This window comes from Lutra lutra, chromosome X, assembly GCF_902655055.1.
Source record: "Lutra lutra chromosome X, mLutLut1.2, whole genome shotgun sequence".
Classification (NCBI taxonomy): Eukaryota; Metazoa; Chordata; class Mammalia; order Carnivora; family Mustelidae; genus Lutra; species Lutra lutra.
In genome coordinates this window covers 81997336-82022774 of record NC_062296.1, presented here as the reverse complement: position 1 = coordinate 82022774, position 25439 = coordinate 81997336, and the positions used below count along the sequence as shown (strand labels likewise).

Sequence of the window (25439 nt, the reverse complement as noted above, 5' to 3'; positions counted from 1 at the left end):
AAAGTCTCTTCTTTCCAGTCTTATTCTAAAATTAACCTCTGGTAGGGTATTTGGCTGGCTCAGCCAGTGGAGCGTGCAACTCTCAATCTCAGGGTTGTTAAGTTTGAGCCCCACATTAGGTGTAGAGATTACTTTTTTAAAAACAAAATTAAAAATATAATAAAATAAGCCTCTGGTCTAGACTAGTCTTTAGAGGCTAGACTATGTCAACAACTGTGTTGAGGCCCATCTTAGGGTATATTTATTTTTTTATTTTTTTTTTATTTTTTTTTTTAAAGATTTTATTTATTTATTTGACAGAGAGATCACAAGCAGGCAGAGAGGCAGGCAGAGAGAGAGGAGGAAGCAGGCTCCCCGCTGAGCAGAGAGCCCGATGCGGGGCTCGATCCCAGGACTCTGAGATCATGACCTGAGCCGAAGGCAGCGGCTTAACCCACTGAGCCACCCAGGCGCCCCTTAGGGTATATTTAGAGTATGCAGATTCTCCCTGTAGTAGAATTCTGCCACTGATCTGTTCTTGAATTACCTAATTGTCTCCCAGACTGAGGAGATTTAAGGGACAATTCTAATCATCTAGAGTTAAATTCAACCTATGAATGCCTCCGGGGCCTCTCATTGCAGTCTTGAATTCTCGTTCTAAAGTAGAATTAAATTGGCCTCTCATCCTTAATAAAACTATGTACACTAATGTGAAAATTGTCTGTGGCATCCCTATCTTATAGGTTAAGAAATGAGTTACAAAAATTGGCTTAGCAACTTGTCCTTAAATGTGACCCAGTAGAAAAGATTATAAAATAGTTTTTAAAACTACACCTCCTTTTAATGGATAAACAGAAATATCAAATTTACTTCTCAAATCACAACAAAATATTTAACTCTTTATTGGAAAATTATGTTTGTCAGGAGGTATTTAAACTTGTCAGGATGGCCACAGCCATGGATTTATGTTTTGGTTGGAATAATCACCATAGGAAGAAGTCATAACATAGAGGTTGCAAATTGGTGATAGCCCAGAGGCCAAAACCAACCTCAACAGATACATTTGGTTTGGCCTGTGTGGTATTTTTTAAATATGAATATTAATTAGATGCCAATGATTAAAATTCAAGAGGTTTCACGTGAAAGTACAGTTTTCAGATTTCTTTTGGAATAAAATAGATGATCTGTGAAGTCAGGGCCCCAGGTTGAGTAGCCTAGCTGCTAACCCCTTAAAACAGGATGTATGTTTCCTAATTCATCACAGTCCCAACACTTCCTATTTTTTCCAAACACTATGCACTTCATTTATTTGCTTCCTGGTTGGCCCCTGTAAGCATTTGTGTTACCAGACATGCTGTATCAAAAGTGATATCAGATTCTTGATTTTCAATTCTGTATTGCATACATTCCTCCAAGAAAAGTTAGTGGTCAAGCATCAGATGTAAATTTTGTAAATAATTACTAAAACAAAGGCAAATGGCATAGAACATCATTTATGTAGTCAATGTATATTGAATTATGTACCTTATGTAAGATTGAGAAATTTTTTTCTCAAGGAGCTTAATCTAGTCAAGGATATAGACCATGTGATAGGGATTAAGGAGTTTACTTGTGATGAGCACTGGGTGAGGTATGGAAGTGTTGAATCACTATATTATACCCGAAACGAATATTACACCGTACATTAATCAATTGGAATTTAAATAAAAACTTTTTTAAAAAAGAAGCAGACCATAACCATATTATTGCGGTACAAGGTTAACTGTGGGTAATGACGGGAATTGGTGGAGTTATGGGAATTGGTGGCAATCAGTCTTGACTGAGAAGAGGAGGGCAGATTTCATAGCAGCGGCCCTTGAGTTGGGCCTCAGCAGTGAGTTGAATTTCAGGAGGCCAAGATAGAAAGGAACCTCGTAACCATAGACTAGAAAATGGTCAGGGAACTGCTGGTAACTTGGTTCAGCAAGTTAATGGTATGAGATAAGATGATAAAAGAAGTCTCTAGTCTCTCTATTTTAGTCTATGGAATTTAGCATTATTTGGGAGCAGTGCAATCTTTGGAAGTTTTGGATTAGAGGAGTTGGAGTCTCATAGTTCTACATTGGAAGGTTAATCTGAAGCATTCAGTATGTAGGAAAGGCTTGCATGTGTTGGCTAGCTGATGAGCAAACAAGACTTACTAGGATTCTTCAAATGGGTCACATGAGAGGAAATAGAATCTATACTCAAATGGGAACATATAGGGAGAAAAATAATAAGGAGGTTAAAATTGGTGGGACTTGGCAACTAATCAGAGAGAACATTGAAATTGTAGCCTGAATTGGTAAAAAATAAAAAATCCTAAACAACTTTTTACCTTATACTTTACAGTTAGGGCTGATGAATGATTATAGGCACAGGTTTGTCTGTGCCATTAGATAGTCACAGTTTGCTTTCATATTTCAAAGACAACTCATCATCCCAAATTTAAATACCTATTCAATCATGCTAAGAAAACAAATCAAAACTACCCACACAGCCAAGCAATGCAGAGGAGAAACTGATTTGTCAGCTAGTTTTTGTCATCTCTGTTTTGTTCTTCGTTTTATGTTGGCCAAGGAAAGATGGTGACAGTCTAACCAATACAAGATGTCTTTTTTCCTTTCTTTTTTAAGTAGGATCCCCATTGGGTGTGGAGCCCAGTGCAGGGCTGAACTCTCGACCCTGAGATCAAGACCTGAGCCGAGATCAGGTGTCAGACACTTAATGGACTGAGTCACCCAGGCACCCCTCAAATAACCTAGTTTTTTTTTTTTAAACTGTTTTGGGGTGTCTGGCTGGCTCAGTAGTAGAGCATCTGACTCTTGAGCTCAGGGTCAGGAGTTCAAGCCAACCGTTGGGTATAGAGATCACTTAAATAAATGAAACTTTAAAAAAAAAAAACCCTTAAACGCAAACAACTGATGGCAAAAATAGAAAATCCTTATAAAATCACATTGCATCTCAACTAAGATCTTCATGCCAGTGCTCCTGAAGACACTCTTGTAATAGAACAACTTCCTGTGGACTGGAAAAATGTACTTTTTTTTTTTTTTGGTAGTTCTGTGGTAACTTTGCTCTTGAGTCTGTCTTCCTCAGCACCTCTGAGCATGGTAGTGCGAATATAAGATTCTAAGTTTAATTGGTCCCTGCTGCACATCGATTTATGCTTTACAAGTTTGATATGCTGAATACAGGAAACCTTCCAAAATAAATACATGGAAATAATTTTTTATCCCACCTGTATCAATGACTTAGTTTTCTTATTCTGCCCTAGATACAAGTGAGGCAGTCTAGCAAAGAACTTTTAAAAATAAATGAATAATGGGAATAAAAAGTTGCCCTGTTTCCATTGTCTTCCAAAAATGGTAACTGGATTACTGGTAGGCAGTCAAATATTGCACATCTCTGCGGTCAAATTGGGCTGCCCTGATTTTATGAGGAAAGCCCCAAGGTAAGCATGGAGGTAAGATAGATATTTGCTATAATAGGGATTTTAGGGATAAGAGCCTCTTAGGCATCCTCTCGCCCATTCTGCTAACACTACAATGCAGGAACTCAGTAGTAATCCTAGATCAGTAGCATTACAGCTGCTAATAGTGACTCATTAAATATTTGTGCTTGACCTGCTGGAGTTATTGCAAAACCTGCTGAGACCCTGGAACTCCAGCTTTATTTGAAGTAAGTTTATGTGAGGACAGTTAATCTAGGGTAAGTACTGCTTTTTTTTTCAATTTATTTATTTGACAGAGAGAGAGATCACAACTAGGCAGAGAGGCAGGCAGAGAGAGAGGGGAGGCAGGCTCCCCGCTGAGCAGAGAACCTGATTCGGGGCTCCATCCCAGGACCCTGAGATCATGACCTGAGCCGAAGGCAGAGGCTTAACCCACTGAGCCACCCAGGCGCCCCTATAGTACTGCTTCTTGATTCCAAACTGGGCGCATTTCTTTTTGTAATATCATGTCCTTTTTTTACCATAAAGTCACTGCAGCAAGTAGCCTTTCAAACTGAATCCTCAATCACACAATTGTTTCCAAATTCATGTGCATTTTGCTTATATTTTTTGTCTTGAAAGCAAAATTTTTATTACAAATGTACTTCTGGGGGCACCTGGGTGGCTCAGTCATTAAGCGTCTGCCTTCAGCTCAGGCCGTGATTCCAGGGACCTGGGATCGAGCCCCACATCGGGCTCCCTGCCCACAGGAAGCCTGCTTCTCCCTCTTCCACTCCCACTGCTTGTGTTCCCTCTCCTGCTGTGTCTTTCTCTGTCAAATAAATAAGTAAAAAAAAACGTTTTTAAATGTACTTCTGTATAACAGATTCTAAAAAATTATTTCTCTCCAGCATACAAACGGCTAGATGGTTCGACTGAATGTTGTAACAATCACAGCCTCACGGATGTGTGCTTTTCCTACAGAAATAACTTTAATAAGCGTTTGGTGAGTTGTCCCTTGCTTGTCTGATACAGTCTTTACTAAATAATCATATAGATCTAAAATGGAATCTCTAAAAACTTTTCCCTTTTGCTTCGTGTTGTTTTATTAACATTTCTACATTTCACTTGTCACATTTCAACTGAGACTTTTCAACAATTTACAGGTGTGATACCTTACTTGGCCAAAGTGGAATATTTGAATCTAATTTATAGTAGGTGCACATGAATGGCATTTCTTCTGTGTGAATTTGTTCCTTATATTCTCTGTGACATAAAAGATATTAAAAACCTGTAACTTTCTTGTTTTCTTGTTAGTAAATTATTTTTAGTATTGACTAATTTTTTGTTCATAGCACACATGCTTACCTGCCCGGAAAGCAGTGGAAGCCACGCAAGTTTGTAGAACCAATAAAGATTGTAAAAAAAGTTCAAGTTCAAGTTTCTGTATAATACCTTCTTTGGAAACTCATACTCGCTTAATAAAAGTGAAACATCCACCTCAAATTGATATGTTGTATGTAGGCCATCCACTGCACCTTCACTACACAGGTGAGTGTTTATTGTGGTCGACCCCCAAAATCATTAAGATGGTATATATTCTTCATGGCAGAAACTCAGTACAAATCCTATGTTAATTTTATTTATTATAAATGTGACCACTTTTCAAAGTCTTATTGACTTGTTCTTAAGTGTTGTATGAAATTTACCATTAGGAAAATAATCTGAATTTATAAAGCAAGATGGAGCTGATTCCCATGTCTGCCTATAGAGAGTAATGTATTTTCTTTTCACCACCATTTATTCCCAAGTCACATAGGTGCTCTCTCAGATGTTCTCTGAGGGCTTATTACATCTCTCCAAACTCCCAAAACAGTGGCAAGAGCAACATATCCCAGAGAATCCAGGAGTCATTGTGTTAAGACTATAATTTGTGTATAACACATGAATTTTATATGAATATAATTTTCAAAACTGGGCCAGCATAATTGTTTCAACAGTGGCTACATGATTGGACTAAATAGATAGCTTCTCCATATGGCTGAAGATCATATGATCCAACTCGTTTTGTTGTTTTTTTTATAACAATTGTATTGAAATATAATTCACATACCATGTATTTGACCCTTTTAGGGTGTACAATTGAAGAGTTTTTAATATATTCAGAGTTGTGTCACCATCACCACAATCTAGGTCTAGAATATTTTCATCACCCCAAAAAGAAACCCCATATCCATTAAGCAGTCAGTTCTCATTTCTTCCCAACCCCGCCCCCCACCTCTTGGCAACCACTAATCTACTTTCTATAAGTTTGCCTGTTCTGCACATTTCATATAAGTAGAATATTTTGTGACTGACTTCTCTCACTTAGTGTAATGTATTTAAGGTTCATCCGTGGTATAGCAGGCGTCAATATGCCCTTCCTTTTTATGGCCAAATATTCCATTCTGCGGACATACCACATTCTCTATCCATTCCTCAGTTGATGAATATGTAGGTTTTATGTTACTCTTTAAAACGCTCTCCCATTGCTTCATAGTCATATTCTGAGTTACAACCTGGGTCATTCTTCTTTTTAATTAATAGAATTAATATGATTTTAAGGTTATACCTCTTTGAAGGATAAGGACTCTTGATAAATTCTGCCATAGTTTTTAAGTCAGTCTCTGTATTTGGTAGTCATACTTGGTATACAGTCGAATGTAAGTACACACTGGGACATGAATTTCTATATTCCACTATATTTATTAGGTGTTCTAGAATAATTGTTTTATATGTGGCATATAGGCTGCCTGCATATGTTTGGGAAGGGCTTTCTCAACCAATTTAATAGGCTAGCCTAATTTTTTACCATATGGAAAAATTTTTATAATACTGTTACTTACCTGTATGAACAATATTCATTATTCCTTATTTTTCTTTTTTAGTGAGCATCACCAGTTTTATCCCACGTTTCAACTTTCTAAGCATAGATCTGCCTGTGGTTGTGGAGACATTTGTCAAGTATCCTTTCTGGCGTGAAGGATGTTTTTAAAAGTGTTACTTGGAACATGATCAGGCTTACCTTGAATAGAGCATGCACGCACCTTATAATATCGATTGATTGCTAACAATTAAAAAGGAGACTTTAAAGTTGAAGAAGATCAAATTGTAACTAGGAGGGAAGAAGTCACAGGAGAGAGAGAGATCGGGGAAGGAAAAAAGTTAAGATAGGGAGGAAAAGGAACCGAGACTATAAATTGAGAGTTGAGAGTTGAATTTACTGATCTGAGACCCCTTAGTAAGTTTATAAAGATTGAAAGCTTCAATTTCTATCACAGTGACGAATTCTGCCCCGTTAACTCTGACTAAATGGAGGAATGAGTAAGGGAGCCCGAACTGGTTTCCACTATCAAAATAGCAATTCAGAGGACAATATCTTGAGTTCTTCAGCATATTTTGTTTGAATATAAAACTTGATTTTTTAAATCCATCATTATGAAGAATCTGAACAAACCGAGCAGTTTGTAAGGGTTCTTTCTTTTTGTCACTTTTTTTAAACTTTCTAGATTTTAAGTTTATATCTAAGTACGGATCTTTTTTTTTCAATTCCATTATAGTTAACATTACAGTGTTACATCAGTTTCATGTGCACAATACATATTTTTGTCGCTTTTAAATCATCTTCGTTTCTTTCAATAATTTGCAGAAATGTGAAAGGGAAAACAAATGAGCAGTTACTGGAAAATATGTACAATCAAGATTGTACCTTGTAGATTGTACCTTTGTCTCAGAGATTTATGATAGACATAACCTTATAGATGATAATAAAATAGTTATGTTATAGTTATATTTACTCTATCACCTCATAGATAATAGTAAAATAGAGTTGAAGGGGCCAAAATCTTTATGTTTCCTAAGATAAGTTAGTATTAGTAAGGATCAAAAAATGATTTTCCCTTATTTCTAATTGCTTCCACATTCCTTTCCCTCCTTGTGTCATTAGAAGATTACAAAGACTCAGTCTTCCTCTGAGTTTGTTACAGATTGCTTTAGTTTGCAAATGGTTGGCCTTTATTTTTCTAGTCAAGGTTTTTGAGCTTCAAAATAATATAAACAATTTGTTTGAAATAGTAGAGATCTGGATTGCCTGGGTGGCTGTCAGTTGAGCAGCCAGCTCTTGGTTTTGGCTCAAGTCATTGTCTCAGGGTTGTGGGATCGAACCCCTCATGGGGCTCCTTGCTCAGTGAGAAGTCTGCTTCAGGATTCTCTCTCTCTTCCCATCTGCCCCTCCCCCTTGCTCACCCACGTTCTCTCTCTCTCAAATAAATCTTTTAAAAAATAAATAAGTAAATGCCAGGATCTAAGAAGGAATATCCTGTACTAGGGGCAGAAATTTAAAGAAAGTAGGGAAGTCAAGTATAATCTCAAATGTAGTCCTAGTAAAATATCTTCTTCTGATTACTAAATATGTGTTTTCCACTCAGACTTCACAGTCGGCTCCTTAACTCATTTTAACCAGGTACCTGATTTCTCTGTCAGGAGCTCTGGCTATTGTTAATGCAGTGCCCTGCTTTGCCTTGGATGGTCAGTGGATTTTAAACTCTTTCCTAGATGCTACCCTTACCTCAGTGGTTGGAGACAATGACATCAAAGATCTGATAGGATTTTTCATCTTGCTTGGTGGTAGTGTACTTCTGGCTGCCAACGTGACCCTGGGACTCTGGATGGTTACAGCACGGTAATGTTTGCACTCATCTTGCAGAATGATACTTTATATGAAAGAGAAAGCATTTCCTTAAAATTACATTTTAACCAAAAACTTTAAGCTCCTCCTGTATCAGAATATCCAAACTCTGGAATGGGGGCTAAACAAGAAATGAAAGGCATAGTCCCTGACCACATCCTACTTTTAAAGACTGAACTTAACAAATTTCAGATGCTTGTGAAACAATTTCTAAACAAGTGAAAATTCATATTAAACCATTCTGTGTGACTACATATCATACTGCAGTAGTGTAAAGGAGAAGAGAATTGGGTGAAATTAATTGGGGCAAACTTTCTGAAAAAGCATCATTAACCCAGATTTGAAGAAGACCAGACTCTGGCCAAGTGGAAGGGTGAGCATTTCCTTGGCCTACCTCTCTTGTCTTCTTTCTTAGTTTGAAAAGTATTTTAAGATTTATTGATTTATTATTTTGTACTCTGACAACTGAGGTCTGATTACAATTAATAAAATTCTATAAAAGCATCTGCTGACATGAAAGGGAAAATCTTTGTTAAATGATACCAAATAAGGGAACAAAGTAGGAGGTAGGGCTTACAATGACACATGCTTTGCCCTACAAGAGTTGCCTTTTTGATAAAATGTCCCCGTACATACCCTCATAAAGCAGCACTGTGTTCTGACATTCAGAGTGAGCTACAAGAAGTATCTTCCACTTGCAGCATGTGAGCTGAGAAAGTTAAAGTTAAGTGTCAGAACTGAGCCTGGTCTTCTAACAGATCACCAGACAGATCTGCTGCAGTCCTGGTTACCATTCTCCACGAAGCTTTGAAGCTCAGAACCCTTTCAGGGTAGACGTTTTCTCTTGTGCTGCTGGGGTTATCTGGGGCCTAGGTCCTGGGTTCCTGCCTTCAAGGAGCAACTACCTTAAGCTCTCAACCATACTCTGTCCTCACCAGCAGCTTCCATGTTTCTCTGTATTGACTGTAAACACCCAGTCCTTGCTTTCCATCTTTCTCCTAAGCTACCTCTATGGGTCCACGGAAGACTTGGTAGTACAGTGAGAATGGCTACACATGAGTACAGATGTGGATTTACCAGAGACTGGGAACTGACTCTTGAGCCCAAAAGAGCCCTGAGTAGTTCAAGGTCTTTTGGACTGGAGCTGGAACCCTGGAAGACCCAGGAAGTCAACATGCCACTGTGAAGCTCTTGGTCTTCTAAGTGTCTGAGCGTACTGTTCTTTGTTGAAAAATACGTGCTTCCTTCATACACTCAAGAACATTAACAACTGTGTACCCAACTTTTTCACTAAGTGAGGCATTCCATGGGGTTCACCTTTTTCTGATTATTGAGCTGCTCTTCAGCAATAAAGGTTTTTAATTTTTAAGTTCTTTAGACTGTATTGCAAGTTTGCCTGCCTTCTTAAATAGAAATTATTTATTGAGTATACTGTTAAGATTTTATGAATGACTTGATGTCATCAGTTATTACCACTACTAAAATCATACAAGTTATTCTTTTATCCCAGGAAAAAAGGTGGTTGTTGTATTCTTAGGTAGATAGTCATTCAGGATTAAAGTCTGTTAGCAGAGAGCTCAGACCTGTTTAGATAGTAGAACTTGGAGAATACCATGAAATACTTGCATAATTAATTTGATAACATGAACTATGCAGTTTACTAATGAACATGTTGTATATGTGCAGGTCAGTTTTTTAAAACAAAAAAATTTTAATGAGGAAATCCTACCCATTAACTTCTTTTTCTGGGTGGGAAAAAAAAACAACAGCTACAACCAAACACCTCATTTTCTTGTAGCATTTGAACATCTTGGTCTCTTGCTCTATAGGGTTGGGATTTGAGAACCACTCTTATTAGGATAATGAGCAAATCAGTTGCATTTGCATAGAAATGGCCTCATCGTGTAAGAAAGGAAATATTATCTGCTGTCTCTTCAGCTTGATTGTGGGCACTTCTAGAGCAAGGACCATGCCATACTCGGCTTTGCATCCCTGGCACAGTGCATGAGACATCATAAATACTTAATAAACGTGGTCGAATGAATGATGAATACTGGTATTTATGGATTAGAAAAGCATGTTTCTATTTAAGTAAGCTATGAATAGTATTATTGAATATTTACTGTAAATATATGTTAACAACAAAATAACCTGGAAGGTCTTTGTGTCCCTAGTATATTATCATCTTTATGAAAATAACCCATTTTGGTTAATGTAGAGCAATTAGAAAAATGAATTACTTTGAGGATTTGAAAAAAATGTGCTTTCTGTGTTGTCACGTTGTTCAACAGTACTTTATTTTCAGTGTTCTACTCTACATTGTTTACATTTTCCACAGTTTTTTAAATCACCTACAATGTGTAAAGAACGTATATATTCTTTTCATCTCAGTTGGAAAAGACATGGTTTAAACTTGACCTTTTGATAATCATTCTTATAGGGTCATTGTCATCTATTCTAACAGCAAATTTTAAACAGGCACTTCATGGATACATGGCTCTCCGTCATCAGTTTGTCCTGTGGTATTTATTGAATGTCCACATACTAATTAATGGTGCACAGGTATTTTTTTCTACGGATCTTTCTTTCAACTATGCTGTAATTCATTCTTAGTATTCAAGTTGAAGATACCATAGCCACTGGCATTTGATGTTTAGCAATAAAAGAATAAATGTGTACCAGCACTCTGTGTTTTATCATATCTATGTGTTGTCTTTTTTAAAAAAAAAAAAAAAACGTGTTCTTTTCTACCAAAAGTGTTCCCTTTACATACAGTGTGATCTTCGTTTTTAAATTCTTGTTTCTAAAAGCAACCTTCAGTTTCCACTCAAGCAGTCCTTATATGAAAGTTGTTGCGGACCACAGAAAGAAGTCTTTTTTTTTTTTTTTAAGATTTTATTTATTTATTTGACAGAGATCACAAGTAGATGGAGAGGCAGGCAGAGAGAGAGAGAGAGGGAAGCAGGCTCCCTGCTGAGCAGAGAGCCCGATGTGGGACTCAATCCCAAGGACCTGAGATCATGACCTGAGCCAAAGGCAGCGGCTTAACCCACTGAGCCACCCAGGCGCCCCAGAAAGAAGTCTTAAAAAAAAAAAAAAAGATTGTATTTATTTGAGAGAAAAAGATAGCAAGAGAGAGCATAAGTGGGGAGAGGAAGAAACAGGTTCCCAGCCGAGGAAGGAGCCTGATGTGGGACCCAATCCTAAGACCCTGGGATCATGATCTGAGCCGAAGGTGGACGCTTAACTAACTGAGCCACCCAGGCACCTAAAAGAAGTCTTTTTTAAATAAGATTCCTGTGCTCCCACTACTGCTTTGGAGGACTGTCACGTTTCCTTTCAGTAGTGTCCAACAGAAGTCTTCTCTATTTCTTAGGAATTCATGGAAATGTATTGCAACTCTGACATTTGGTTCATCTTGAACTTTTGCTCTAGCACTCCCTCCCTTGTCCACAGTGCCAGCCTCAATCTCTCTCTCCCTCTCTTCCTCTCTCTCCCCTTCCCCACTCTCTCTCACTTTCCCTCTCTACACACCCCACACACACACACATGGGCACACATTCTCTTTCTAGATTACCTAAAGGCCAGATAAAATAGGCTGGAAATTTAGCCCAAATCCTGATTGGCTGGCATCATTCCACTCCTTTTTGCCTCTGATCCCATTCTGCTACAGTTAAGAGCCACAAGACTAGATGACTGATTATCTAAACCACTTTTTTTAGCAGCTTAAGATAGAATTAAATATTATAAAATTTACCTGTTTAATATGTACAATTCACTGGGTAAACTACTTTTCTTTCAATGACTACTCAAAAAACAATAGTATACATAGGCTTTAGTATAAACTAACTTTTAAGCAAATGAACATGTGATAAAACACTGGGAAGTAAGAAAATGTTTCATTTATTTCACAGCTTTTAATTCGCAAGTGGTTTTCAATACTAGAATAGAGTTTAAATAAATCATTTTTAAGGTTAAGCATGTAAAGGGGTGCCTGGCTAGCTCAGTCAGTAGAGCATGCAGCTCTTGATCTCAGAGTTATGAGTTCAAGTCCCATATTGGGTGTAGAGATTACTTAATAAAGCATGTGAAGGTGCCTTGGGTGGCTCAGTCGGTTAAGCATCCGACTCTTGATTTTGACTCAGGTCATGACTCAAGGCTATGAGATTGAACCCTGTGTCAGTCTCTATGCTGGGTGTGGAGCTTGCTTAAGATTCTATCTCCCTGGGACGCCTGGGTGGCTCAGTTGGTTAAGCAGCTGCCTTCGGCTCAGGTCATGATCCCAGCGTCCTGGGATCGAGTCCCACATCGGGCTCCTTGCTCATCAGGGAGCCTGCTTCTCCCTCTGCCTCTGCCTGCCATTCTGTCTGCCTGTGCTTGCTCTCTCTCCCTCTCTCTCTCTGACAAATAAATAAATAAAATCTTTAAAAAAAAAAAAAGATTCTATCTCCCTCTCCCTCTGCCCTTCCCCCTGCTAAAAAAAAAAAGGATAAAGCATATGGATATGTTTTCTTTGAGACAATACAGTTTTTTTTAATTTTTTTTTTTTTTTAATTTGACAGATCACAAGTAGGCAGAGAGGCGGGCGGGGGGTGGGGGCGGGGAGTCAGGCTCCCTGCTGAGCAGTGAGCCCAACATGGGGCTCCATCCCAGGACCCTGAGACCATGACCTGGGCCAAAGGCAGAGGCTTAACCCACTGAGCCACCCAGGCACCCCAAGATAATACACCTTTTTAATCAGTGTATTTGCAAGCTCGTCTTGGTGTTTTGGCCATATCTTAGTTTTATTTAGCTAAAGATTGATGGATATTCAATAATCATCCCTTCTTATTAACTGATCATTTCTCAGATTTTTCTGCTGATGTGCTCTTGACATTCTTCAGAAGAGAGAAAAACGCAGAAAGATCTAAGAGTAGAACCCTGTAATTGGCTGTCCATCCTACAAAATTGAAGTCTTGCTTTATCTTAAGTTTATGTAAATTTTGCACTCAGTCTAGTATCTAAAACCAGTTCTCTTAAAGATACGAAACTCTAAACTGTGAAAGAATTAGATGCTAAGAATATTAATATTTTTTCCATGTCTAAAACACATTGATAGAAGTAGTTTATAACAGCTGATCTGTAGACTAGTGACAGTCTATGATGGTGTTTTTGTCTATCTCTAGTGAAATGAGAAAAATATGTTAAATCTAATTACAAAATAAGGCAAATATTTTTGTTGTTATAAGTTGCCTGCTACCCTTTATCAAGGAGTTCTCCTTTATTTAGATTATGGAAACATATACTTAAATTAACTTAGCACTTCTAGATTGCTCTGCAGAATGTCTAACTGACCCTCATCAGCAAGGCATGAGGGTTCCATGTTTCCCCTGCCCTTACCTCCACCCGAATTGTCTGACTTTCATGTTCTCACAGATGTGTGCAAAATGTATTTACTTTTAATTGGCATTTCTCGATTAATATACTTGTTTAGCCACTTAGATTTTTCATTTTGCCAACTGCTTATTGATATCCTTTGCCGGGCTGTCCATTGAGTTTACTAAATTTTTCTTATTGATCCATAAGAATTTTTTGTATATTCTAGATTAGGAGTCAACAAACTGCAGCCTGCAAGCCAAATCCTGCTCACCACCTAGTTTTGTAAATAAGGATTTCTTAGAACATAGCCCCTTTCAGGGGCACCTGGGTGGCTCAGTCATTTGAGCCTCTGACTTTTGACTTTGGCTCAGGCCATTATCTTGGGGTCTTGGGATTCAAGCCCCTCTTCAGTCTCTGCACTCAATGGGGAGTTTGCTGGAGATTCTATCTCTCCCTCTGCCCTTCCCCTGCTCGCTCGCTCGCTCTCTCTCTATGAAATAAATCAATATTTTTTTAAAAACACAGCTACATTCATTCATTTATATATTGTGTATGGCTCTGTTCATGCTACAACAGCAGAGTTGAGCAGTTCCAACAAAGACCATATGACCTCCAAAGCCTAAATATTTACTATCTAACTGTTTATAGAACAGCCCATGTTCTAGATATCAATCTCTTGTCCATCTTAGATGTTGCAAATAATTTTTCCATCTGTCACCCATTTATAAGTTTTATTCATGACGTTTTGTCATTGAACAAGTTTATCTTTAGTTTGATACAGTAAAATCCATTAATTTTTTGAGTCCTGTCCTTTCCCAAAGTCACAGTAATATTCTACAATTTCTTCTATTTACTTTAGAGTTGTACTTTCACAATGAGATTTTTTTTTTTTTTTTTTTGATTTTATTTATTTATTTGATAGAGAGAAATCACAAGTAGGCAGAGAGGCAGGCAGAGAGAGAAAGGAGGAAGCAGGCTCCCTGCTGAGCAGAAAGCCCGATGTGGGGCTTAGAACCCAGGACCTGGGATCATGACCTGAGCCGAAGGCAGCGGCTTAACCCACTGAGCCACCCAGGCGCCCCCCCACAATGAGATTTTTGATTTCTACAATATATGGTGTGAGGTAGGAAATCCAGGTTCCAGGTTTATTTTTCTATGTAGCATGAACTATTTTTAAAAATAGATATAACAGTATTTTCCTTTTTAAGATTGTTAAAGCAGTTTACATGAAGTTCTTAATATGGTTCCTGGAATGTTCAAGATATTATATACTTAAATTACTTATTTTCTTAATGCAGAATTATGACATAAATTTGCCTTGACATCCCTGATCACACAGTGTCAGATCCTGCCTCCTTTTGATATGCCTCCTTGGCTTCTACTGCCTTTGGGCTCGCTCTTGTTGTCCAGATGTCTTCCAGTCCTTGACCCTTTTAAATATTTCTTCCTCCAATCAAAATGAGCCAAAAATCATAATACTTAAGATGTTGGCTAAAGATTTTGCTCACTGAAACAATTCAAAATGACCTTTGTGGGTATGTGTACTGATAGTAACTTGGGCATTTAAACCTGCTCTTACCCAAACATTTTAACTCAGAAGGACGCACTGTGATGAACCAATATGAGAGAGAATTTGGGGTAGAATGGACTTTGAGGACTACATCAGATTATAGAAAGCTGTCTACTCTGTGCACAGTTTAGGATATTGTATTTCAAAATAAGCTATTTTTTTACATGTTCATTTTATTTTGCATTAATTAATTAGAAAAGAGGCTAAGCTTTCTTTTTTAATGTGTGTTCTTATGTAGGTTTTTAAATCCACCTCATTTGTCCCTATTTCCCTGCAGTAATCATCACCTTCTTACTACTTTTCATTACTCAGGACTCACATTTGTTGCAAGGGTTTACAAATACATTTGACCATACCTTACCTTCTTTTATAGGTCCCTGACTTTAATACTTTATTCCTAGCATTGTTTTCTTCCCTTTCAGTCACTTTGTTTCCCTCCTTTAATGGCTTCTAATTTTCTTTCTAGGCTGTATGTATCACCAGAAATCCACAATGGGAAGTGGGTAGCACTTTGCAATTTACAGAATGTTCACTTCTCCAGTCCAGGGCATCCCCTTTTTTGTTACAGAAATACCTGGGAAAAAGAAGTTGATAATCAGGAATTTGCTTGGAGAGTATAGAATTGGAACAGGAGGGAGATAATGTGATTCCTTTGGCCTTTATAGAAAAACAATTTTCTTACTAAAAAAGAAATACACATTTGTTATAGAAAACGTCTTAAAGTAAATTGTAATTGGAAAAATAGGATTATATTATAGATTAACTGGTAAACTGCTTTTTAAACTTTATCATGTATTATAAACAATTTTCAATGTTATTAATACTCTAGTGTTATTTAAATGGATATATAATATTGCAGCATTAAATGTACCATATTTTTTTCTTTTTTTTTTGTTTTTAAAGTAAGGTCTACGCCCACCATAGGGCTTAAACTCACAACCCTGAGATCAAGAGTCACATGCTCTGCCAACTGAGCCAGCCAGGCACCCCTGAATATGGCATAATTAACCAACCCCTGTTATTTCCAGTTTTGCAGTGTTATAAACAAAGCAGTGAGGGATATACTTATAACTGAGTCTTTTTGCATATCTGTGATTTTTTGGATAATTCTAGAAACTCTTATGATAATCTTAAAAGACAAATTACTGTTTCAAAATGTGAATGTTTTATATATACACATTGCCTTGTTGCGTTTACATTTTTCTCTTAATTGGATATGTAAAAATAGCATCTCATTTTAATTTGCATTTCCTTGATTAGAAAAAAGGTTGAACATTTTAAAATGTATTTATTGGCCATTGTGTTATTTTCATTTATTCCTATCCTTTGTCCGTTTTTCATGGGAATGATTATTGTCTTACTGCTTTTCATCATAAGCTCAGCTCTGCCATTTGATTTGTTACATGTGAATGAATTAAAACCACATTTAAGTATAATGCTAATGCTTATTTTTACATTTTTATAGATCATGATGTGTCAACCTTTGCCTTATGTTTTCTACCTTTGGTGAAATGTTTTCAGAGTTTTCTCAAGATTTTATAAATATTCACAAACATTTTATGATCATTTTATGATTTCATTTTTTTCAAATATTATAATCTTTAATTTACATGCAATGTATTTTGATGTTGGTGCAAAGTAGGAATATAACCTTGTGCTTTGTTATCCCCAAATGATTAGCCAGTCATCTGAAAGGAGATGGCTAGTCTTAAGAGATATTTCATGCCAGCCAAGAAGTCATGAATTTATATCCTTTGGAGAGAATGGATATAATACGTGAAATTATCTCTCATTTAATAAACCATTCTTATTCATATAGGAGGCAGCTACTTATTATTAACTTTTTCAGTTTAGTAATATAGTGAATGGAGAATATGTCTTGTACTTTAATTGACAAGAGTCCAAGAGTCCTTAAATCATTTTTTTCCCTGAGGCATTTTTAGTTTATTGAAATAGTGTTTCTCATTCCTAAGCAATATAGATTAGCAATCTGGAGATTATCCTTAATATATATATATCATTATCTAAAGGTACTGTTTTCATCATCTTCTTAATTATTTTTTTGCTTCTTAGATTTTCAAGCTTTAATTCCTCTCTCTGTGGATTGTTTAATATTAGTCTTTAAAGGTTAAAAAAAAACTGTCTTTGGAATAGATGTCCAGACTTTAAAGTAAGTATCTTATCTTCATCTGTTTTAATTATATAATGATTAAGTTTGGAACACTGCATTCCTTGATTACTTGTTCACATATATGCATTTTTAGTCATAATTTAAAATCATGAAAATAAGAGGTAATGAAGATATTATGAATTTGTATTTTATTTCTTATAAAATTTGAATAAGTGTGCTTTTTTCCCCATTCAAAATGTTTTTCCTCTGAGATCATTGTAGTTGTTTTTTTTTTTTAAAGATTTTATTTATTTGACAGAGAGAAATCACAAGTAAGCAGAGAGGCAGGCAGAGAGAGAGGAGGAAGCAGGCTCCCCGCTGAGCAGTAAGCCCGATGTGGGGCTCGAACCCAGGACCTGGGATCATGACCTGAGCCGAAGGCAGCGGCTTAACCCACTGAGCCACCCAGGCGCCCCGTAGTTGGTTTTTAAATTTGCCAAATTTTAGAATATGACTCTTGTAAATGCGCTATTCCAGAATATGGTTATTGGATTTGAAAGTTTCCATTTTTTTGCTTATTCCCATTCTATAGCCACTAGAACTGATACAAATATTCTTCCATTCATTTAAGAACCATTTATTGCATACTTACTGTGTTCTTGGCACTGTTCTGGGCTCTGGGGATACAGCAATACATAAGTCAGTTTTTCTCTTTTGTATTTTGTACCATTTATTTTTAAAACAAAATATATATGCTAAGCATTACTAAATGTTGCAGGCATGGGGTGACAAGAGATTAAGCCAAGAAGGTTAGTAGAGGCCAGGTCCTACAAATATGTTTTGGACTTTAGCCTAATTGCAAATGGGAAGTGTTTGGAAGTCTCAAGCAAAAGAGTGACATAATCATATTTGCATTTCGGTGGATCACCTTGACTAAGGATAAAGCATAGATTGGAGGGAGGCAAGTCTGGGGCAGGGAAATTGGTTAGGAGACTATTTCACTAATTTTGGCAAGAGCTGATGGTGATATAAAACAGGATGGTGATAGTAGAGGTTGAAAGAGAGAAAGACAAATCAGAAGTAGGATCCACTCTATTTGATGGTTTCATGTGGTTTAGATTCAGGAAGGAGTCAAGAAGACTTCAGGTTTCTGGCTTGGACAATTGAATGGTGGCTAGGGAACACAAGACAAGGAGCAGTTCAATTTGGAACTCTTGAGTTTGACTGCCTGGGAGAAGTTCAAGTAGTTTGTTGGACAGATAGGTCTGGAACTCTGGAGACATTAGTTGGAGACACCATGTATAAGCTGATTTACCCCAAATATGTGATTAAACCCATGGGAGTAGATAGTCTAGGGAGAGAAGAAAAGGAAAAAGAAAGAGTAGGTGTCCTAGGATAGAGCACTCAGGAACACCAGCATTTAGGTAAAAAGGGTACAACAGAAGAGGAAAAACGAACTTTAGAAAATTAAGAAGAAAATCACAAGTGAGAGTTTGGTATTAGAGAAACAAAGGGAAGAGAATGTAGCAAGAAGATGCCGATAACGTGAGATGTTACTGAGAGAGGCTGCCAGATGTCCATTTAGCAGTTCATAGGTGATCTTGAGAGAACAGCCCCAGTGCAGCACAAAAAGCTGAGCCTAGTTGTGTGGATGGAGGGGTGGGGAGTGGGGGTGCAGGGAGAGACTGCAAATGCAGAAAACATACCCAAGAAATTCCATTTGGTGGGGTGCCTGGGTGGTTCAGTTGATTGGGCATCTGACTCATGTTGTGACTGTATGTTTTGGCTCATGTTGTGATCTTGGCATCGCAGGGTAGAACCCTGGGCATGGTGCAGAGTCAGCTTGAGGTTCTCTCTCCCTCTTTCTCTACCCCTTTCCCTGCTCGTATTTGCTCTCTCTCCCTCACTCTCAAATAAGTAAATAAATAAATAAATAAAATCTTAAAAAACAAAGTTCTATTTGGAAGGGGTGGGGAGAAATGGGACTTGGTAAAGGATATAGAGGAAAGTGTCAGTCTTGTTTTTATTGTTTTAGCAATAGGAAAACCATGGGCATGTTTTTGGTGCTGATGGGAAGAACCTAAGAAAAAGAAAGCAGATCATCAAGGGAGGAGATGGGCCCCAGAGCACAAGTAGAGCAATAGCCTTCAGCAAGAGAGATGCCCTGTGTCAGAGGGGGGAAGAGGAAACATGGAGGCAAATACAGTTATCTTGAATCCTAAGTGTATAGTACAGTGCTTGGCACAGAGTAGGCACTCCAGAAATCCTTGTTGAGTGAGATGGAGTTCTCCTATAGCTGCAAGGAGCAGTTGAACCAACCCCCCTTCTAGATAAGACACACTGGCAGAAGTAATTGAAGAACAGGTACAGAGTACTCAGCTCTGGGATGATAGCATTGAATTTCCTGATTTTGAGAATGTTCTATGTTTACCTAAGTTCTCGGACAACACAGGGCAGAAGTTTAGAAGTTGAAAGGGTCCAGAATAAGACAGTCTGGCATAAAAATGATTTTGAGCTGAAGACATTTGAGTTCCTAAAATGCCTTATCTGCCTAAAAGCAGGGCTTCCCAAAGGAACTCAGTTGTCATAAATCTCCTACCAGGAGCCCCTCAAATCTTCTCAAACAGGCATTGACACAAAACTATCATATCTCCCACCAGTTCTTTTAGGAGCCCATTTATCTTTCCAAAAAGACATTTGTTTTTTCATAAGTGCCCTTTCTCCCCTCCTTCGGAGAAGTCATTTATTCTCCCATCAGTGACTCTCTGCTCCTATCTATCCCCTGGTAGATGCCAGATAAGCTCCAAATTCAAAGTGCCTTGAGTCACATTTCTTTGTGAACTCCTGTGCTGTGTGTGTAATTAAGTTTGTTTTTTCTCTTGTTTATCTGTCTAGTTTAATTTGCAGATGTCAAATTATTAACCTAACAGAGTAGAGGAAAAGTTTTTTTTTTTCTCTGATAGACTAAAGGGGCATGATATGTGAAACTTACTCTCACATGGTTCAGAGGGAGAGATAATAAAGCCAAGATGGCAAAATGTTGGGGTGCCTGTGTGGCTCTGTTGCTTAAGCGTCTGCCTTGGGCTCAAGTCATGGTCCCTGCGTCCTGCGATCAAGTCCTGAGTTGGGCTCCCTGCTCAGCGGGGAGCCTGCTTCTCTCTCTCGTTCTGCCTGCTGCTCCCCCTGCTTGTGCGTGCTTTCTCTCTATCTCTCTGTCAAATAAATAAATCTTTCCAAAAAATGGAAAATGTTAACAATTTTTGAAGCTCGATGAAGGGCATGAGGGAGTCATTTGTATTTTTTTTCCTTTGTATTCTTGAAATTTTTGTTTGACGTTACTTCAAAATAAAATGATTTTTTTAAAAGAACCAGCTTCTGCATTTATTGAATCTCCACTTTTTAACTTTCTGTTTTATTTGATTCCCAATTTCAACACTTTTTATTTCACAGCTTCCTATAAATGGCAAGCATGAGGGATTTTAAAGACAGAGCTGCTTTTTGGATTTGGGCAAATTATATCCTTGTGTTTTAATTTCTTCTTTTTGAGAATGATACCTTCAAAACTTTGTTGTGTTAACTGAAATAGTCACAAAATCAGCACTCAATAAATGTTTTCCCCTACCTTTCCAGGACCAGTTCAAATCACAGTGCCCTATGGAACCTTCCCTCATCACCTCCAAGATAAAAGTTATTTGGGGGCACCTGGGTGGCTCAGTGGGTTAATCTGCTGCCTTCGGCTCAGGTCGTGATCCCGGGGTCCTGGGATCGAGTCCCACATCGGGCTCTCTGCTTTGGTGGGGAGCCTGCTTCCCCCACCCCCCTCTGCCTGCCTCTCTGCCTACTAGCGCTCTCTGTCTGTCAAATTTAAAAAAAAAAAAGTTATTTTGTATCACCCCTACATTTAGCTAAGTGGTTCTTTCATACATTACATCTTTGAATTCTTCCAATAACCTCACAGTCATTTTCTTTGCCTTATAGATTAGGACACTTAATGAAGTTAAATGACTTGGCTAGGCTCACACAGTCAGTCAGTAGAAATGTAAGGATGAGAACTCAGGTTCTTTTAGTTCCAACTCTTGTGTTTTTTGTTACACCATAATTTGATATTTCTCCTCAAGTGTTGTTTTTAACTGTGGTAAAACATACATAACATAAAATTTGCCGTTTTAGTTGTACAGCATTAAATACATTCATTTTGTTATGCAACCATCACTACTGTCCATCTCCAGAACTCTTCATCTTGAAAAACTGAAACTCCATACCCATTAAGCAATAATTCCCATTCCCCCCTCTCCACAGCCCTTGAGAAACCACCATTTTACTTTGTGTCTCTGTGAATTTGACTACTGTGGCTACCTCATATGAGTGGAATCATAAAGTATTTGGCCTTTTGTGACTGTCTTATTTTACTTAGCCTAGTGTCCTCAAGGCTTATCCATTTGTAGCATGTGTTTTATAAATATTTGTGCTCATGGCATTTACCTATGACCTCATGTGTCCTATTTCGTTTCCTGGTTTATAAAGTCCTTGAGAGCTGTGACTCTTTGTTTCCCCTCGGTATGGCCACCCTCATAGGGCCTAGTTCATAATGGTAGTCAATGAGCTCTCTTGAGGGCGCCTGGGTGGCTCAGTGGGTTAAGCCGCTGCCTTTGGCTCAGGTCATGATCTCAGGGTCCTGGGATCGAGTCCCACGTCGGGCTCTCTGCTCAGCAAGAAGCCTGCTTCCCTCTCTCTCTCTCTCTGCCTGCCTCTCCGTCTACTTGTGATCTCTCTCTGTCAAATAAATAAATAAAATCTTTAAAAAAAAAAAAAATGAGCTCTCTTGAGCAGATGGCTAAGGCCACTCTATAAGGTAGAAAATGAGCCTCCTTCTTATATGGTACTTTCCAATTTCACACCTACCCTCAGTTACTGGAGACATGAAGATGGATGAGCATAACTGTTCTCTCTACTATTACAGTGGAAGGCCAGACATAACATAAAAAATTTCCCCAGGTTTGGAAGGATGGCACAGGAATTTTACTCATGGATATTTAGCTCCATGCTTACTATAAAAATCATATACGCAGTAGTCTTTAAAAAGAGGGAAAAATCTTGTAGTCATATGAGTGAAAGTTTGGTAATGTTTGTTTCTTCCCCTGAGAAAAATAAAAGTGGCTTGCCACATTCTGGTAAGAATGAACTCTTTGGATGATTGGTCATCAATCCTTGATATCATTGGAGTGTGCTGGGGATAGATTTGCCTTGCCATGCTATTTGATTATTACATAGTTCCTATACACATTAAAGGATAAAAAGAGGAGAAATGGAATAAGAAATATTTTGAGTCCAAGTTTTAGCTCTGCCACCTACTCGTGACTTCAAGGAGGGGAAGACTTTACAGTCCCTTCTCACTAGTACACCCATGCCTTCACCCCTGTCGAGCTACAGAACTTCAAGGGCCAACCTGGCCTCAGAGACCAGAGAGACTGTAGTCTTGTCAGGAGCAGCCCCAAGAAACTCAAAGGCCTTCATCCCCTTGTCTAACAGAAGATGCTGCTGGACCACATGCCACCAGTCCTACTCCTGAAGCAGACCTCTCAAGGAGGATATCCAAAAAGCAGAGGCCACCTGCTCCTCAGGAAGAAAGGCTATGCCCCAACCAGCCTAACTCTTCTTCAAGAAAGGGTACCCAGAAGAGACACAGCCTGAGGCATTCACCCATGTGTTTCTGAGCCAGAATCAGTTTCGAACATGCAGGCTCTGCGGAGATCAGACAACGCACACCATCTCAAAGGAGCTTCCTTCCTTTTTTTTTAAATTTTCAAATCAAAATGGGAAGTACAGGGGCACCTGGGTGGCTCAGTCGGTTAAGCTTCTGCCTTTGGCTCAGGTCCTGGTTTTGAGCCCCACATTGGTCTCCCTGCTCAGTGGGGAGTCTGCTTCTCCCTCTCCCTCTGCCCCAACACCCCTACTTGTGTTCTCACACACTCTGCTCTCTCTCTCAAATAAATAAATAAATAATCTAAAAAAAAAAAAAAAAAAAAAAAAAAAGATCTGCCCGAGCCAAGAGATAAGCCAGAAAGAAGAACACAGCTAGAAAGTTTGAGGTCAAAATGGAGGCAGCCAAAGTCTTTCATTTTCTATTGTGTCGTATAATCCATGTTTCCAATTGTGTCCTGCTACAAGGAAAACAAATTCTTATTGAATTTATACAAATATATATTGCCATAAAAATATAAGAACACTCAAGGAGCCTGACTGGCTCAGTCAGTGGAGCATGTGAACCTTGATCTCAGGGTTGTGAGTTTAAGCCCCATGTTGGGTACAGAGATTACTTTAAAAATAAAATCTTTTTTAAAAAAGTTTAAAGTCTAAAAAAAAATAACACTGACAGTTTCTGAATTCTGGGATCATGTAGGGACAAAAGATAAATGTTTCAATCTGTTCACAAAAGTACATTTTATCAAGTTGTTATATATCAATAAGCTTAAGAGTACTTTTTTTAAAATCTGGAAAAACAAAGCATTTTTTAAAAGCTCAGCAATGTATTAAACAAAGTCATAAAAATTGTAATTACCCTCCTCAGTTCATGTAGTTCCATGTTAGTACTTTTTGTTCTACTTAAATCCAGTTTTCCCTGTTTTAGAAATTCTTACTCAGTTCAGTTTTAGGATCTTAAGGTTATCAGAAACCTATACCCAGAGGTTTTCTATGAGTATCTTTGAGTATGAAACACATTTGTAACAGCATCAGAGTAAAGTACCTGTAAATGAACATTTCAAGTTAATTACATACCAGGACATCAGATTTTTGGCATTTCATACCATTTTTAGAACACTCATCTTAATAACACATCTACTCAAAGTCTAAGAGGGTTTAGTACCACTTTTTTGAATTTGCTTCTCATGTAATTTAACATACCAAATAAGCCTAATTAGTTTAATGTCTCACAAAAACTTTAAAATGTTCCATGGGCCCATTTTAACACCAGATTGTGGCCAAAAGACTTTATTTTAGAATTTGATTTTGTGGGGTGCCTGGGTGGCTCAGTTAGGTGTCCGCCTTCGGCCCAGGTCATGATCCTAGGGTCCTGGGATTGAGCCCCAAGTCCGGTTCCCTGCTTAGTGGGGTATCTGCTTTTCCCTCTCCCTCTGCCTCTCCCTGCCTCTCATGTGTTCTCTCTCTCACAAATAAATCTTTTAAAAAAATTTTTGATTTTGCTAAGTATGTTAAAAAATATTAAAAGGTTTGAACGTAATTAAGTAAAATCACAAATTATTACAAAATGATATTTATCCGTTTAACCAAAGTGACAATAAAATATATTAAAGACAAATACAGAAGGTTATGTAATAGTGAACAAAATTTAGCTTTTTTAATATTAAGACTCAGGTTTTTTTTTTAATTTTTGTTTTGACTTTTTTTTTTCAAATAATCAAAGACTTGACAAACAGGAAATTATTTTGGCAAAACATAGAATCCTTGTTTTTTAGGCAAGTAACTTTAATTAATTAATTTATTTACTTACTTACTTACTTATTTTTATTTGACAGCAGGAGAGAGAGTGAGAGAAAGCACAAGCAGGGGGAGAACAGAGGAAGAGGGAGAATCAGGCTCCCCACTGAGCAGCATCATGACCTGAACCTAAGGCAGATGCTTAACAGAGTCACCAAGGCACCACTAGGCAGAAAACGTTAAAGGTAAAGAAAAACTTTTGTTTATAATGTCATATTAAGACCAGACCAATAGTTCAAGAAAACTGCATCCTTTTAGTAAAGAGAAAGCACAATTCTCGTTTTTGATATTAAAACTCATTTACTTTCTTAAACTTATCTTAATCTTAGCCAGTATTGACCACACAAATTCCTTTCAAAAGATTCCTTTTGTATAAAACTTCTGCAATTTTTTTTTACATTCTCATTTGTCCTCAGTTTTCCCACTTTATTTTTTTTTAAGATGTATTTATTTATTTATATGACAGACAGAGATCACAAGTAGGCTGAGAGGCAGGCAGAGAAAGGGGAGGAGGGGAAGCAGGCTTCCTGCGGAACAAAGAGCCCGATACGGGGCTTGATCCCAGGACCCTGGGTTAGGGTTGACCTGAGCCGAAGGCAGATGCTTTAACCCACTGAGCCACCCAGGAGCCCCAGTTTTCCCACTTAAAATGACCAGTCTCATTTTAGGACAAAATCATTTTCTTTCCCTCAACTCAACAAAAATGCATTTCTATTCCCTATACTACTTGTTATCAAAAACACATGTC

General features: G+C 37.9%; 1 protein-coding gene across 5 annotated transcripts in view; it reads left to right on the top strand.

The window, feature by feature from the left end:
* The window catches only part of MBTPS2 (membrane bound transcription factor peptidase, site 2), a 46694-nt gene extending 29260 nt beyond the window's left edge, over positions 1-17434 (top strand). Inside the window, exons 8-12 of one of the 5 annotated variants that reach the window (XM_047715452.1) lie at positions 4342-4436; positions 4786-4981; positions 6358-6433; positions 7932-8150; positions 17158-17434. In XM_047715452.1, coding sequence (XP_047571408.1) covers positions 4342-4436; positions 4786-4981; positions 6358-6433; positions 7932-8150; positions 17158-17209 — 638 coding nt within the window. In that variant the 3' untranslated portion in view covers positions 17210-17434. Of the gene's footprint in view, positions 1-4341; positions 4437-4785; positions 4982-6357; positions 6434-7931; positions 10858-17157 lie in introns of those variants that run through there. The other 4 variants (XM_047715453.1, XM_047715451.1, XM_047715454.1 and 1 more) reach the window with 4 other exon arrangements.
* The last annotated feature ends 8005 nt before the right edge of the window (positions 17435-25439 follow it).